General features: G+C 59.8%; 1 protein-coding gene across 5 annotated transcripts in view; it reads left to right on the top strand.

The window, feature by feature from the left end:
* Positions 1-15193, top strand: part of ERI3 (ERI1 exoribonuclease family member 3) — a 225982-nt gene that overhangs the window by 140509 nt on the left and 70280 nt on the right. For all 5 annotated transcript variants that reach the window (XM_065555329.1, XM_065555330.1, XM_065555331.1 and 2 more), the window contains exon 7: positions 11399-11498. In XM_065555329.1, the coding sequence (XP_065411401.1) occupies positions 11399-11498 (100 nt within the window). The remainder of the gene's footprint in view (positions 1-11398; positions 11499-15193) is intronic.

Genomic DNA, 15193 nt, shown 5'->3' with positions numbered 1-15193 from the left:
CATCCACGCCTCCGGCGGCGTCTTCGTGCCCTCCCTTCCCCTTAGCCGGAGCTGGGGTACTTCTACATCATATGACACTTCGGCTTTCTTCCATGCTTCGTTGAGCATCCTGGGGGAACGCGCGGAGAAGGATGGCGCAGTTCACGCTATGGAGCTATTGTTTCAGGCTCTCTGCAATTTCAGACAGTTGCTTCCGCATCGTGTTTTGAATGTTTTCTTTGCATCCCTAACGCTAGAGATTTCATTTTGTAAAATAATGGAAGCTGAGCATTTGGAGAACAATTGAGAGGCCTTTGTGTAACTGTAGCATTCCCTCCACCCAGCCAGTCTGCTGGCATGCCCCGTGCTTTGGGATCACTGCGTTCCAGGGAACCGCTAGCTCTCCTGACACCCAAGGCTGTTGTAGCTGCTGAATGCTGGCTGGGAGAACAGGAGCCCTGAAGCCTCCCACGGAGCTGATCACAAAACTTAGTTTCCTGAAGTCTCCTGCTATTCCTGGCCCCCGTGTCGGATGAGGCAACGAGGAGAGTGCCAGTGGGGCTGACCAAAGGGGGCAGGCAGCTGCGTTCCAGCAACCGGCCATGTTATCTGGCAAAACTCACTGCCAGGAGCGTCCGAGGGGGCAGTGGGTAAGCACAATTCTGAGTCCGGTCTGCGGACTCAGGCTCTGCGGACTCAGGCTGCCTAATTGCTGCAGTTCTTAGGGCATGTCCGTCACCCGGGCACCTTACACTGCAAACTCCTGCAGGCGAGAACCTGTGATCATATTGGTTTATGAAGTGCCAGAGTTGTGTAATTAACTAATAACACGACTGTAAAGGGGCACCGTCGGAGTTTAGATCCAAAATGTGGATTTCATTAAGTGAAAAATAATGTTAAAGTTTTATATTAATGGAAATGTTTACATGAGGGGAAGTAGATTTTTTTTCCCCGATAGCTTTTTCTGTTTTTTTACCAGCTCAAAGAGAGTGGTTAAAAAAGTTTGAAAATTCACAATATTAACAAAAGATTTCAAAATGTTCTTGCTAATTTTTTCTCTGTCTTTTGACAACTAAGGTTTATGTGTGTGCGGGGGGGAAACCTCAAGGAGACTTGTTCTGTGTTTGGGATTTTCTCCCATGGGGTTCTCAGCCTAAACCCTGTAACAATGACTGGAACCAGAAAGGGAAATTAACTAGTCTGGTTTCCTTGTCTGAGCCAGCATAACTGGAGAAAGAGACACCACTGCAGCTTTTGAATGCCTTCGGTGTAGGCATTGATGGTGGTGTTAGTAACACAGGGGAGGACCTTGGGTTAGTTTGTTTAAATGACATTTATTTATTATGTCCCTTTTCAAGCTGGAAACGTGCGTGTCCGCAGGCTGCCTGAAATCTCACTGGTGCTGTAGAGAAGGGTAGGCCTAGAACCTGGGTCGTGGATGAGTGTCATTTACAGCTGTACTTCATGCCTGGCTACCAGGAGTTGGCCTCCTCTGTGACCCTGACAGGGTGGGAAGCCCCAGTGTCTGAGACTTCAAAGCACTTTCCATCCTGCGTTAACAGTCAGCAGAAGAGCTTTCCTGTTTAAAGATTAAACGCAGTCTTTAAATATTAAACAGTAAAGCTCGTCTCTCCTGATTGTGTGGCTGCTGCCGGCAGGCGGCTCAGAATTGCCAATTTTAATTAAAAAACTTTATTTTCAAATACAATTCACCGATCCCACATCTCGGCGCACTCCTCCTCTTTCTCCAGGTGGCTGTGCTCCCGGCAGGCGGGGGGCAGCTTGCCTCTCGGAAGTGGCCTGTTTTGTTTGCTGTGTCTGTGCGCAGCTCTGGGTTTTGCTCCTTCATTTCCATCTGCCTGTGCCAAAGTGACAGTGTCTGCGAGCCCTGAAGTGTGAGCAGCCTTGTCTGGGGCTGATCAATGCCCCTGGCAGTTCCTTCCAAAACCCCAGGAAAAACAATTAAAACCCAATCGATCCTGCAGACAGCTTTGAATATGCATAAGTGCACACTTGACCTTCAGTGGTCAGGCCACCTTCCACACCGGCTGTTTAGTTAGTTTGCTCAGGTATTGCAGCCGTACCAAACGACCTTGATTAGCAAAGAAAAGTGCTATGCCCGGTGCTGATCCAAAGGGCTGAGGTGCGTGGTGCAGACTTCCTGCCTCGGCTGCTGCTCTTCCGGTTCCATTCCCTGCTTTGGTGCCCCTCCCACCGCTGCCTTCCACGGGCCCAGCCACTGGGCGGAGACCGGGCTTGCAGTGTGTGAAATTGGTTGAGACAGACCAGGTGGAGAATGGTCTCCGGGCTCACCTGTGCTACACCGGTGCCAAAGCGGGGAGCCTCATGGTGAGGCACCCAGGAGTCGTTGCAAAGGATGAAGTAGGCAGTGAAAAGCTGAGGTCCTTCCCAAGGTCTGCCAGGAGCCAAAGGGTAGCAGGTGCTATCAGCAGAGAAGGGGGGAGCTAGAGAGGAATTGTTACATTTCCTTGCTAGAGCACGGATACATCTTCTACCTATTCAGGTGCTAGAAGGTTTAATCCTTCTGTGTCATCTGTACTGCGTTGTCCTTCTTGGAGCACAGCCATCCCTGTGCTTTTTGCGTGCCTGTCAAGCCGTGGAGAGGTTTTCAGCATCCTCTTTCCTTCCTGCTCCCCATCCCCAGTCAGGCAGAGCCCCCAAGGGGAGGGCAGCTCTCTCCTGCCAAAGTCAGTGGCTCTGCAGCCAGGCCCAGCTGGAAGGGAAGCTCCTGCCTGATTCATAGAGCTGGATTGCCTCTCTCCCAGCTCCTCCACCCTGCGACCCTGCCATTGATCCAGAGCAGGGGTGTGTGTGTGGTGAGCGAGCGATAGAAGAGGTGGGGGCAGGCTGGGGCTCCCCAGGGCTCAGCTGGAGAACCAGGTGGGATGTTGGGAGGTACAGGATCGTTCTGCAAACAGATATCTCCTTCTACCAAGCTCCTTCTGCATCCTCTCGGAGCCCCCGGCTCCCCCCTCGAACGGTCACCCCTGAGCCTGCGTGGCAGCTCCCTCTCTGTCTAGGACTGAAGTCTGTCAATGCTGTATCTTAATTGCCCCACCCCGCGTATCCCCCGGGGGCTGAGAACGTTCCCTCTGCTGCATTCCCAGTGCTGCGGGCTTGGGGAGGAGGAGAGCGCGCCTAGGAGCAGGATCTGAGCACAGCCTGCCCGTGCATGGTCAGCCAGGCTATGGCCGCTGGGCCGATTACTGCAGCTTGTATAGTACTAAAACAAGACCTGTGCTTGCTCGTGCGGCCCGTGGAGCTGGCAGATTCCCAGCATGCAGTGCGCCATCGTAATTCAAGTGCCAAGCCCACGCTGCATGCTGAGACCTGTAGTTTCCGGGGGCTGCACCTCTGTATTCATGCTGGTGGCAACAGTTTGCCCTGCTTTACGTAAACAAGCTGCCCGAGGTCACCTGGTGAACTGCAAACATGGCCGTCTTGGGCATTGTCCGATTTCCAGACAGCCCAAGAGGGGGAGCTGGGTTCCACCGGCAGGGAGCCGCCCAGCCGGCGCGAGGGGCGGGGATGAAGTACAGGCATCAATCTGACTTGCGAGCGACAGACCCGGGTCTGGGCCAGAGGGAATCTAATGAACAATAAAGATATCAGTGCATATTTGTCGAAGGCCAAGGAACCCTCCCCGTGTGTACACACAGTGTAATTTCAGTGAATTATGCATAGACTTAATTAGGAGTTTTAATTGCTAATCATCTCCCAGTAGGATTAGCAGTGTTGTCTATTAATTATCTGTGGAGCCCTGTGTTTTGCTAAGGCAGGAGTAACAGAGCGGCATGAATGGTTACATATGCCGGCAATAAATTCACTTCCAAGAACCCGCTAGGTCCCAAGGCCCAGCGAAGGCCCTGCTTGCGGGGAGGAGCCCGACACTCCTGGGCAGAGCCGCAGGGGGCAGGGGCAGTGGCAGGGCTTGCCTGGCGGGGTTCGTATTTGGCACCTGTATCTTTATCCCTGAATTCTTGCTGTGTCCACTCTCCCCGCACCTCCGTTTAGGTCACCACACACCTGCTTGTGGGGGGACAGGGAATTTATTTTATAAATCCCACCATGGTCCCTCGTCTGCTTCTGGGGCCTGGGCACCTGCAGGCAGTCAGGGGCATTGCCACTGCCAGGGCTGAGCTGTGAGCTGGCCAGCTGCTCTCTGAGCAAAGGCCGTGTGTGGCCATCTGCCGTCAGGGCTAGAACTTGTGACCCACCGGCTGGCAATGCCGAGAGTTTACTCTGCACAGGGTGCCCGTGCAGCTCAGCATCCGAGAGAGGGGTTTTCTCCAGGCCTGGCACCGTGCAGTTGGGACGCCAGTGAGGCAGGGTGGAGAACACCTGGCAGAAGGACTGAAATTGGAGTTGCATGGGGAAGAGGATACGGAACCCGCCATGCCAACAGGCACACGTACTATAGCACACCATGCTCCTGGGCTGGGGGGACATGGTACCTGCTGTGCCAATGGGGATATGTACCATAGCACACGGTGCCCCTGGGATGGGGGGATGTGGTACCCGCTGTGCCAATGGGGATACGTACCATAGCACACGGTGCCCCTGGGCTGGGGGGATGTGGTACCCACTGATCACATGGTGCATCTGGGCTGGGGGGACGTGGTACCCGCTGTGTTAATGGGGATATGTACCCTAGCACACAGTGCGTCTGGGCTAGGGGGATGTGGTACCCGCTGTGCCAAGGGGGGTATGACACCCACTGTGCCTTTTGAACTAGGATACCCCGCTGTGCCACCGGGACCACAGTGCTGCTGGGCCAGTGCTGTCTGGTGGGTCTGAATTGGGCAGCCTGATATCCAAGGCCGTTCTTTCCATTTTGTAAGGGTCGTGAAGCAGCTTCAGCCCCTGGAAAGGGGGACCCTCCTTTCTGCGCGTCGCTGCGACCACCCCACCCCCCGGCTGGCTATAGGCAGTGCCTCTGTGCCCGCCTGGCGCCCGCTGGGTTCACTGGCACCCAGCCCTGCCTTTCCACCTGTGAGCTCAGCCTGAGATTGTGGGAGAGGGTCGCCCTCCCGGTAACCAGCCTGTGGGCTAGTAAGCGTGGGGGCTGGCCAGGGTGTGGTGCTGGGCTCCTTCTGGGGTGAGAGTGCCGCCGTTCCAGGCCCATCAGTGTTGAGGGCAAGGAGCCAGGTGTGGTCCTGAATACCCCCCCACCCTAGGAGCCACGTCCCTGCGTTCTCCAGGTAGGGGATCACGGCTGAGGTCCGTCCTGGGGAGCAGGGTTCTCGGCAGGAGCGGCAAGGCGAGTGGACCTGCGGCGATAGACATGCTGCTGGGTTCACGTGATCTGCTCAATGGACAGTGACTCACAAGGCAGCAGATCAGGCTGGGGGGAGTGAAGCTAAGCCCTGGCCTCTGTTTGCCAGGAGCTGGGAATGGGCAACGGGATGGATCACTTGATGATTCCCTGCTCTGTTCATTCCCTCTGGGGCACCTGGCATTGGCCGCTGTCGGCAGACAGGAGACTGGGCTAGATGGACCTGTGGTCTGACCCAGTCTGGCCGTTCTGATGTTCTTAAGGCAGGTGCTCCCAGTGCAGTCGTGGGTTTCGTTCCGCGAGCTGAAGGGGATGCGCTGCTGTCAGGAGGTAATTATAGATGTGTGTGACATGGACGCTCAGCCTGGCTGTTTGCAGATTTGCATTGTCCTACCGGTTTAACTTCATTAGCCGCTCCTCCGCCCCTCTCGCCGGGAGCCAGCCCCGGGGATGGCAAGGCCCGTGTTGTGCAGCGTGTCTGGGACAGGTGCAGAGTCCCTTGTGGTGCCAGGGTCCCTCCGGCAGGGGGAGCGGGACCGGAACCGTCTGCCCTGTGGTCAGGCATTGCCGCCAGGGAGCAGAACCGCCCGATGAAAGGCAGAGCTCCCGGCCGGTGGGAATGGGGAGCTGGCAGGGGACAGCCTTTGGACCAGAGAGCCCCCATAGGTGGCTGAGGAGGGCACCCCCTGGGGGCGGGAGCCCAGGGTACAGTCCCCCAGCTCCACTGGCTGTTGCATTATTTATCCCTGGTGGAGAGGCTGAGGGCAGCCCGGGACAGACTCGCCCATAGTTCCCTGCGGATGGTGGCCAGTCCCCGTTCAAACCGCTCCAGCCCCCGGCTCTCTGCTCTCTCACAGCCCAAAGTGAGAGGCGGCGGCACCTCGGAGCTTGGGGGGGCTGCTCTGGTGGGCGTGCTCAGAGCACACCTTCCGGGTCACCGTGAACAGGTGGGTGCCCAGGGGTGCAGGCACCTGCAGAGCTGGGGGGGAGCCAGGCAGGGTTTGCAGGATCCCAGGGGTGTTAGGTGCCTAAGTCCTTGTGTGGATCTGGGCTTTGTACCCACAGCGCTGTGAGCTGCTTGGGGTTCTGTCCCCTCGGCCTCCCGCACAGCCTACCGGCCGTGCAAAACCCAGCCCCGGGAGAGGCGGACGGGGGGAGGGCTAGTCAGGTGCCAATGGGCAAACCAGGGATCCAGTACTGGCGAAAGCCAGGGCAAGTCCTGAGGTGCAGCGTGGAGGGTCCAGCTGCTGGGTCACCCAGGAGGTGGGGGGCCAGGAGCAGGGGCGTGGGGGAGGATCTGGGCTCAGGCCCAGCCAGCAGCCATTGTGTGTCGCCTTGCACAGCACCCCCTGGTGCCCGGAGCGTAGCACTGCAGCTTTGTTCTCACTTCCGTTCTCACTGCCTTTGTTCTCGATTTTGTCCTTTTTCTATGCGTGGGGGTGGCTGGTGCTGGGTGTCCCCCTCCCCTCAGGGGAGCCAGGGGGACAAACTGGTTGCAATGGCTAAGCACGTGCACAGAGATGTGTGAGGGGGAGGGGCCCTGCGTGAAAGGGTGTGGGGAGCAGAAGGGGACGTTCATTGGAGGTGTATCATGGGCTCTTGGCTTCTTCCTGCCCTCCTGAGCCTAAGACCCATAATTCCCCACTCCATCTCTAGTGTGACAGTGCTCCCCGGCCCCCTCCTTCATTTGCACGGACGGGGGGCCTGTCCGCCAAAAGGGGACACACCTCCTGGGATTCTTGCAGATTCCAGCAGGAGAATCGCTGACTAGCTGTGACGAACTGGGCCTGTTCTCACTGTGGTCTGTGGATGCTGACAGGGGAGTGTGCTGGGATAGTCTGCATTGGAGGATGGGATCGGCCCGGGGGCGCATTCCTGGGAGTGTAACATGAGAACCCAGGAAGGGGTTGAAGGCCAGGTGACTCCTTAGCCCGGGAAACTGAACAAAGGCTGTGGGAGGGGTCGCTGAGGAGAGTGTGGGAAGCAGGCTGGAAGGAGGCTGGAGAGATGGCTGGGAGGCAGAGATGGCTCTGACCCCCCAAAGGGGGGGGCTGGGATGCCCTGGGACCCCAAGCTGGACCTAACTGAGGGGGGCCCTGTTGTCTGTGCCTGCAAGACCTGTCTTGGACTGTGTTCCTGTCATCCAAATAAACCTTCTGCTTTACTGGCTGGCTGAGAGTCATGGTGAATCGCAGGAAGCCGGGGGTGCAGGGCCCTGAGTCCCCCAATACTCCGTGACAACTGGTGGCAGCGGTGGGATCTACTGCACCCCGTGGACGGCGCTTCCTGCAGTAAGTGACTGGGGAGCAGTAAAACGAAGGGGGATTGACGGGGACCAGGCACGCTGAAGAGTGGGAGAGAGACGGTTATTACCCCTGGGAGTGTGTGACCAGCGAGAAGGACTTTTGCAGTAACAGGGTCCCCCGGGGGGATCGCAGCGAGTGGTCCCAGGGGCGGAGGAGTCTGCAGCTCGACCCTGGCAGAGAGGTGGTGACCTCGAGAAGGGCTGGCACACTAGGGGTCCCCCTGGGAACTGTGGGGAGCTGTGAGCACACAGGCCGGGGAGTGGCCAGCAGGAAGATGTATGCCAAGCGGCTTAAGAGCGACCTGGTGGAGCTGTGCAAGCAGAGGCGGCTGCGCATTGGGAGGCTCACCAAAGAACAGCTCATTGCTCGGCTGGAGGTGGAAAGATACGCCAGCAAGTGGGCTGGTGGGGCCCAGACGAAGGAGGACCTGATTAAACTGCTGGTACTGGAGCAACTGTATGAGCGGTGCCCATCCGACCTGAGGCTGTGGTTGGTGGACAGAAAGCCAGAGAACCCGCGACACGCCGGGCAGCTGGCTGATGAGTTTGTAAAGAGCCGGTCAGGGGGTGGCAGGAAGGAGCCCCAAAGGAACAGGCCCGCCGCGATGCAGAGAGAGAGTCACCCTGGGACCTCCCAAAGGGGGAATATTGGGAATCCCCTCCCCCGGGAAATGCCCAGCATCAGGGACAACCGACCGGCTCGAGGGGACCCACGGGACCTGAGCTGCTATTACTGCGGCCGAAGAGGCCACGTTCGGGCCCAGTGCCCCAAGCTCAAGGACAGACTGAGCAGACCGAACCCGCACCGGGTTAACTTGGTAGAGGCCCAGACGGACGAGGGGCAGGCTTCTCACGCAAGAGGGGCTGGCAGCTTATCAACTGCTCAAGAAAGAGAAGGGCCCCAGGCCAGCTTCTCTGGGGGGCCAGATGCTCCGGATTCAAAGTTCTCCGTTTACAGGGTTGGCGCGGGGCTGTCCCTGCGGAGCGAGTGCCTTGTTCCCCTGGAGGTGGATGGGAAGAAAGTTTATGGATACTGGGACACGGGCGCAGAGGTGACACTGGCCCGGCCCGAGGTGGTGGCCCCAGATCGGGTGGTGCCCAACACCTTCCTGACCCTGACCGGGGTGGGCGGGACCCCATTCAAGGTTCCCGTAGCGAGGGTACACCTGAAATGGGGGGCCAAGGAGGGCCCCAAGGACGTGGGAGTGCACCACCATTTGCCCACTGAGGTGTTGATGGGGGGGGACCTAGAGGACTGGCCAAGCAGCCCCCAGACCGCCTTAGTTGTGACCCGCAGTCAGAGCCGGCGAGGGGCACTGCGCCCTGGCCTTGAGGGGGGTGCCTTGCCTGAGGTGCAGGACCCTAACCTGGGGGGGAGGGAACGCCCAGGGACACGGCTCAGGGAGGCTGCAGCTTCGGACCCAGCGGGCGAGAAAGAGCAGGTGGCCATCCCTGTCCCAGCTGCTGAGTTCCAGGCCGAGTTACAGAGAGATCCCTCCTTGCGGAAGATAAGGGACCTGGCCGACCTCAATGCGGTACAGACCATGGGACGAGGTGGCCGGAAAAGGTTCCTGTGGGAGAAGGGGTTCCTGTACCGAGAATGGGCTCCCCCAGGGAAAATGGAGTCAGGGGGGATCAGGAGGCAGCTGGTGGTACCCCAGAAGTATCGCCGCCAGCTGCTGTGCCGGGCCCATGACATTCCTCTCTCAGGGCACCAGGGAACCTGGCGTACCCAGCAGAGGCTGCTACGGAGCTTTTACTGGCCTGGGGTCTTTGTTACTGTCCGACAGTACTGCGGATCCTGTGACCCCTGTCAGAGGGGGAGGAAGGCCTGGGACAAGGGGAAAACAGCTTTAGGACCCTTGCCCAGCATAGAGGAGCCTTTCCGGAGGGTGGCCAAGGTAAAAAGGGCGGCTCTGAACCAAGAGAGCCCAAAGCACAGACCTCCAGACTGGAGCGCTGGGAGAAGACCACAGCCCAGTTGGAACCCCAGAGGTATGGGGGTGGGAAAAGGGCACAGGCCGCATAAACCTTCCCACATGCGAACTGCGAGTGCCATCAAGCAACCCCAACCTAAGGGGGGGCGTGAAACTGGAGGGGCCTGGTGTAATTCTCACCAAGGAATGGGAGGGATGCGGGGGCATCCATGGGAACGGGGGTAGGTTCGAACTTCCCCGGGTCACTGGCTAAAGTGACCCCGCTCAGTTCGGTCTCGAAGGGGGGAGAGATGTGACGAACTGGGCCTGTTCTCACTGTGGTCTGTGGATGCTGACAGGGGAGTGTGCTGGGATAGTCTGCATTGGAGGATGGGATCGGCCCGGGGGCGCATTCCTGGGAGTGTAACATGAGAACCCAGGAAGGGGTTGAAGGCCAGGTGACTCCTGAGCCCGGGGAAACTGAACAAAGGCTGTGGGAGGGGTCGCTGAGGAGAGTGTGGGAAGCAGGCTGGAAGGAGGCTGGAGAGATGGCTGGGAGGCAGAGATGGCTCTGACCCCCCAAAGGGGGGGGCTGGGATGCCCTGGGACCCCAAGCTGGACCTAACTGAGGGGGGCCCTGTTGTCTGTGCCTGCAAGACCTGTCTTGGACTGTGTTCCTGTCATCCAAATAAACCTTCTGCTTTACTGGCTGGCTGAGAGTCATGGTGAATCGCAGGAAGCCGGGGGTGCAGGGCCCTGAGTCCCCCAATACTCCGTGACACTAGCCCAAAGCAACAGAGGGTCCTGTGGCACCTTTAAGACTAACAGAAGTATTGGGAGCATAAGCTTTTGTGGGTAAGAACCTCACTTCTTCAAATGCAAGTAATTCTCTGCAAGCAGTTGAGGTGTGAACACCACCTCCCTTGGTGTTCACACCTCAACTGCTTGCAGAGCACCTCACCCTCCCTGATTGAACTAACCTCGTTATCTCCACACTGATTTATACCTGCCTCTCGAGATTTCCATTACTTGCATCTGAAGAAGTGAGGTTCTTACCCACGAAAGCTTATGCTCCCAATACTTCTGTTAGTCTTAAAGGTGCCACAGGACTCTCTGTTGCTTTTTACAGATTCAGACTAACACGGCTACCCCTCTGATACTTGACTAGCCCAAGGGCAGCTGCTGTGCGCAGGGCAGGAGAACGGAACTGGGGCATGGGCTCTCTGCCTGGGAACGTGCCCGAGTGAGCCATCCCCCGACCTCCTGAGCACGTGTACCTGGCCGGACGGAGACTGGGTGCAGCCCTCAGAGCCACCGGCCATCTGCCCTCAGAGGCTGTGGGGAGGAATGAGTGACTGTCTGAACAGCGACCCTCCCCACTCCAGTGGCCATTGCAGAATGTCCCCTCTGGGGGTCTCCCACCCCGCTCTGAGGCAGCTCGTGCTGGCCGCGGCTGGGGACAGCCCCGGGCAGGCCCTGGCACTTCTGGGGCTGATGGCTAGAGACCATGATTCGTTGTTGTTGTCGTCCCTTCATTTCTGGAGGCCCTGAACGTTGTGGCGCTGGGCACAGGGCAGGGCTGGGGTCTCCGCGGCCACTGGCGGGCGATGGAGATTCCTGAATGTCGAAGGGGCTCAGGTGGTGGAAAGCGCTGGGTCGGTGCTGGGCGTTCCCATGGCTGGGCGGATGTCTGAAACGTGGCGCAATCTTGTTGGGATTAGACCAGAGTTCCGGGCTGGCTGTGACGGGGGGCGTCTCAGGACGGCTGTTGTGAGAATACAAAGAACTGGGAGCGCTCCGGAGCCACTCCAGAGCCATGGCGAAGGGGCCGGCGGATGCTGCTCCCAGGCAGAAAGCACCTGCCAGCCGCACGGCGAGCTAACCCCGCTCTCTCTCTTTCAGGCATACAGCTTCGCCATGGGGAGCTGGCCGAAGAACGGCCTCTTAGACATGAACAAAGGACTCAACCTACAGCACATAGGGAGGCCCCACAGCGGGATAGGTGAGTGACGCGTGCGGGGCTCGCGGGGGCCGCACCAGCCCTGCTGGACTCTGGGGGTGGCGGGAGCCTGCCAGCCGCGGGGGCTGTTTCTCGCAGCGGGTCGGGAGGTTTGGTGCACTCGGGGCTGGGACGCTGCTGTCTCTGAAGCCCTTGAGAAAGGCTCCGGGGTAACTTTAAACCCAGGCCAGGGAAGACGTGCGCCCCACGCCCCACCCATTGGGGCACCTCAGCAGCTTCAGAACGTGAGCTGCTGCCCGGGTGCCAATCCGTGGCCTGCGCCAACTCCCCTCCGTCCACTGGGGGGCCCCCCAAGCTGCCTCTGTGGCACACACGCCGGCTCGAGGGTGTAGCCCATCTGTTACCTTCCCCCGGCGGGATCCCTCGGGCTTGGGCTTTGGTCCGCTCCCGATCCCCTCTCACTCCCCAGGCTGGGCACTGGATGCTGGGCCCTGGCTCGGTGCGTCGTCTGTGCTCTCCCGGCGAATGGCAGCGCGATGCCGTATCGGGCTGCCACTGCCTGCGGCCGGCTCTGCGGGACTTGCCGTGGGGTTGGGAAGCAGGATGCAGCTGCGTTACAGAGCCTGGGGAATTGAGCTGGTTCGTTCCCTGGTTAGCTCGCACGCGTGACGAGTTTCATGGTCGGGCACCTTGCCTCCTGGTGGACAGACCAGAACCACAGTTCAGTGTGCCTGGCTGCTCGCACTCGGAAGGGGATCAGGAAGCGCAGCAGGGCTGAGGTGCATGGGAAAGCCGTGTGTGAGGCCATGCCTGGAATAGCAGGGGGACAGGTCTGTGGGTCAGGCTGGAGGGCAGTGGCCTTGCTGTGGGTGGGAGTCCAGAGCTGGGAGAGCAAGGGGGCGGCGGCTGGACTGGGTGGAGGGGGCTGTGGGGTCAGGATTAAGGGGTATTGGCGGAGCTGTGTGTGGGCTAGCAGGGGACTGCAGGTGGGGACGGCGTGCCAGGGGAGCCCTGGGCTGTGGGTCGGGGTTGAGGGGTATTGGCGGAGCTGTGTGTGGGCTAACAGGGGACTGCAGGTGGGGACGGCGTGCCAGGGGAGCCCTGGGCTGTGGGTCGGGGTTGAGGGGTATTGGCGGAGCTGTGTGTGGGCTAACAGGGGACTGCAGGTGGGGACGGCGTGCCAGGGGAGCCCTGGGCTGTGGGTCGGGGTTGAGGGGTATTGGCGGAGCTGCGTGTGGGCTAACAGGGGACTGCAGGTGGGGACGGCGTGCCAGGGGAGCCCTGGGCTGTGGGTCGGGGTTGAGGGGTATTGGCGGAGCTGTGTGTGGGCTAGCAGGGGACTGCAGGTGGGGACGGCGTGCCAGGGGAGCCCTGGGCTGTGGGTCGGGGTTGAGGGGTGGGCTCGCCCAGGTTGAGGCACATTGGCGGAGCTGTACAGAGGAGTGCAACATGGCCAGTGGTATCAGCGTCTCACTGACCCCAGCAGCCCGTTGCTCCGCTCCCCCATCTTGGAGAGATGCAGCAGGTTCCAGGTCCCTGCCCTTTATCTGCCCGGCGTCCGTACGTGTCTACGCTGGCCAGGCTCTGAGATTGAGTTGGAAAAGTCACCCGCTCCCTGAGCCTTGAGGAGGCTGTTTAATATTGTTCCAAGGCTCTAACCACTAAACTCTCCAATCAATCCGAGTTAAGGAGATGAATTATTTAAAGCTCCCCAGCTTTTAATTAGCAGGCTCCTTTTGAACTATGGATCTGGCTGTATTATTGACGGAGGGAGCATTAAAATTTGCTTCCTTGCCCAGTAGCACATTCGTGTCACTAGTGCGTGGGGTGGGGGAGGCCCCCAGAATATGGGGGTCTGATAAGAACCCGCTCAAGCTCGGGTGAGAGGTCACAGCCTGCTGTGGATGCGTCTCTCCTTCTCGTCACATTTCCCAAGAGGGGCTGTTTGTCTGGTGTCTCCTCTTTCCTTGATAAAGCGCCGAACACCCCTTGAATATCATCTGTCTTTGCCTTTAATTACCGTCTGCATTTATCAGAGCGTCATTAGCTGGCTGGGGTGTTTGTCTGCCCTGATGAATCGTTTAGAAAGACAGTTGTTTGTTCTCCCCCTCCCGCCAATCGCTCTGTTCTTTATTTCCCCCCGGCCTGAAGGAGGGTTTTGCGTCTCGTTTCAGCAAAGCAGCCTCCAGGTGGGAGCACAGGCTGCTGCTGTGGGGTCTGGCGTGACGCGCAGGCCCAGTGCCTGGAGTGGGAGCCAGCGTGGGCACGAAACGCGGCCACGGTGCCTTCTCAGAGCCAGGGGGTCGGGGCCCTGGGGCTGCCCTGCTGGGGGGTCGGGTCGCAGTCAGAAAGGCAGTTCTCACAGGACAGTAAGGTGGTGCCCGGCTGTGTCCCCATCCAGCCATGGTGTCCTCTCCAAGGCCTCTGTGGAGTTGCTTGGGGGAGTCCAGTCCCTGTCCTGCCCCCGCTGAGGGCCTGGGGCGCCCCGCTCACGCTGGCGCAGGCCTCGCCCTAGGCACTGGGGACTCAGCTGACTAAATTGCCCCTTTTCTGAAGAGCTGCTGCTGGAAGGGGGGTGCTGGGGGTGGCCGACAAGCTGCTCATCGCTACTCCCAGTGGCAGGCAGTGAGAGAGCAGCTGCTGGCCGCGGTGCAGCTGGGAGTCTTCCAGCAAGGTCTGTGCCCCCCTCGTCTTTCACAGGGTGGTGTGGACTGTGGCGACTACAAGTCCCAGCATGCAACAGGGCCTGGCCCTTCAGCTCACGGCTTGCATAGTCCCTCTGGGCTGCCCCTGCGTGCGATACAGGGGGGCAGTCGGACTCAGTTCTCAGGTTTGCAGCTAGGTGTCGCTCGCTCCCTCGAGTTCCAGGCCTCCTGGTGTGGGGCCCTTGTCGCACACAGCCACCCCTTCCCCCATCGCCCTGGAGGGGGCGGGAGCGCGCGGTCCCCTCCCCCATCGCCCTGGAGGGTGCGGGAGCGCGCGGTCCCCTCCCCCATCGCCCTGGAGGGGGGCGGGAGCGCGCGGTCCCCTCCCCCATCGCCCTGGAGGGGGGCGGGAGCGCGCGGTCCCCTCCCCCATCGCCCTGGAGGGGGGCGGGAGCGCGCGGTCCCCTCCCCCATCACCCTGGAGGGGGCGGGAGCGCGCGGTCCCTTCCCCCATCGCCCTGGAGGGGGGCGGCAGCGCGTGAGGGGGCACTTCTGAATTAAGGAAAATAGGTTCAGGCCTGAGCTTCCCAACTTATCCCAGGTGTGTGTGGGGTTGGGCGGGAGTCAAGACAGGGTGGGCTAATGCCTGCGATGCTCAGGGTGGGTGAGACTCAGAAAGAGACCCCCCGTCCCCTGGTTTTGTACGTCTTAGCACCAAAACTGATGGCTGATGAAGCCCCCATGGGTGTCGACTGCTGACGTTTCCTGCCTTCTCCCTAGCGAGAGATCCGGCATGGAGAGCACTCCAGCTCCCCGGGCCAGGGTCTGCAGACGCCGCTCGCGATTGCAGGAGCCTCCGTCCTTGGGCACGTCACTGGAGACACCGCAAGGGGCTTTGGGGCTCAGTGGGCAGCGCTTCAGCGCTGTAGGGAGTCCCAGCCGCACCCACATGTATCTGTCCCAGCTGAAAGCTTGGCCTGCGCCACTGTTGTACTCTGCAAACCTTCACCCTGCTGTGTGCGCGGCAGCTGAGGTGCTCCGGTGCCCTGCAAACCTGGCGGGAGGTAGACGGATGCTGAGTGTGCGGTACTG

The sequence above is a fragment of the Chrysemys picta genome, chromosome 8 (genome assembly GCF_011386835.1).
Source record: "Chrysemys picta bellii isolate R12L10 chromosome 8, ASM1138683v2, whole genome shotgun sequence".
NCBI lineage: Eukaryota > Metazoa > Chordata > Testudines > Emydidae > Chrysemys > Chrysemys picta.
The sequence above is the reverse complement of the archived record's forward strand: the minus strand, read 5'-3'. Positions and strand labels throughout refer to the sequence as shown.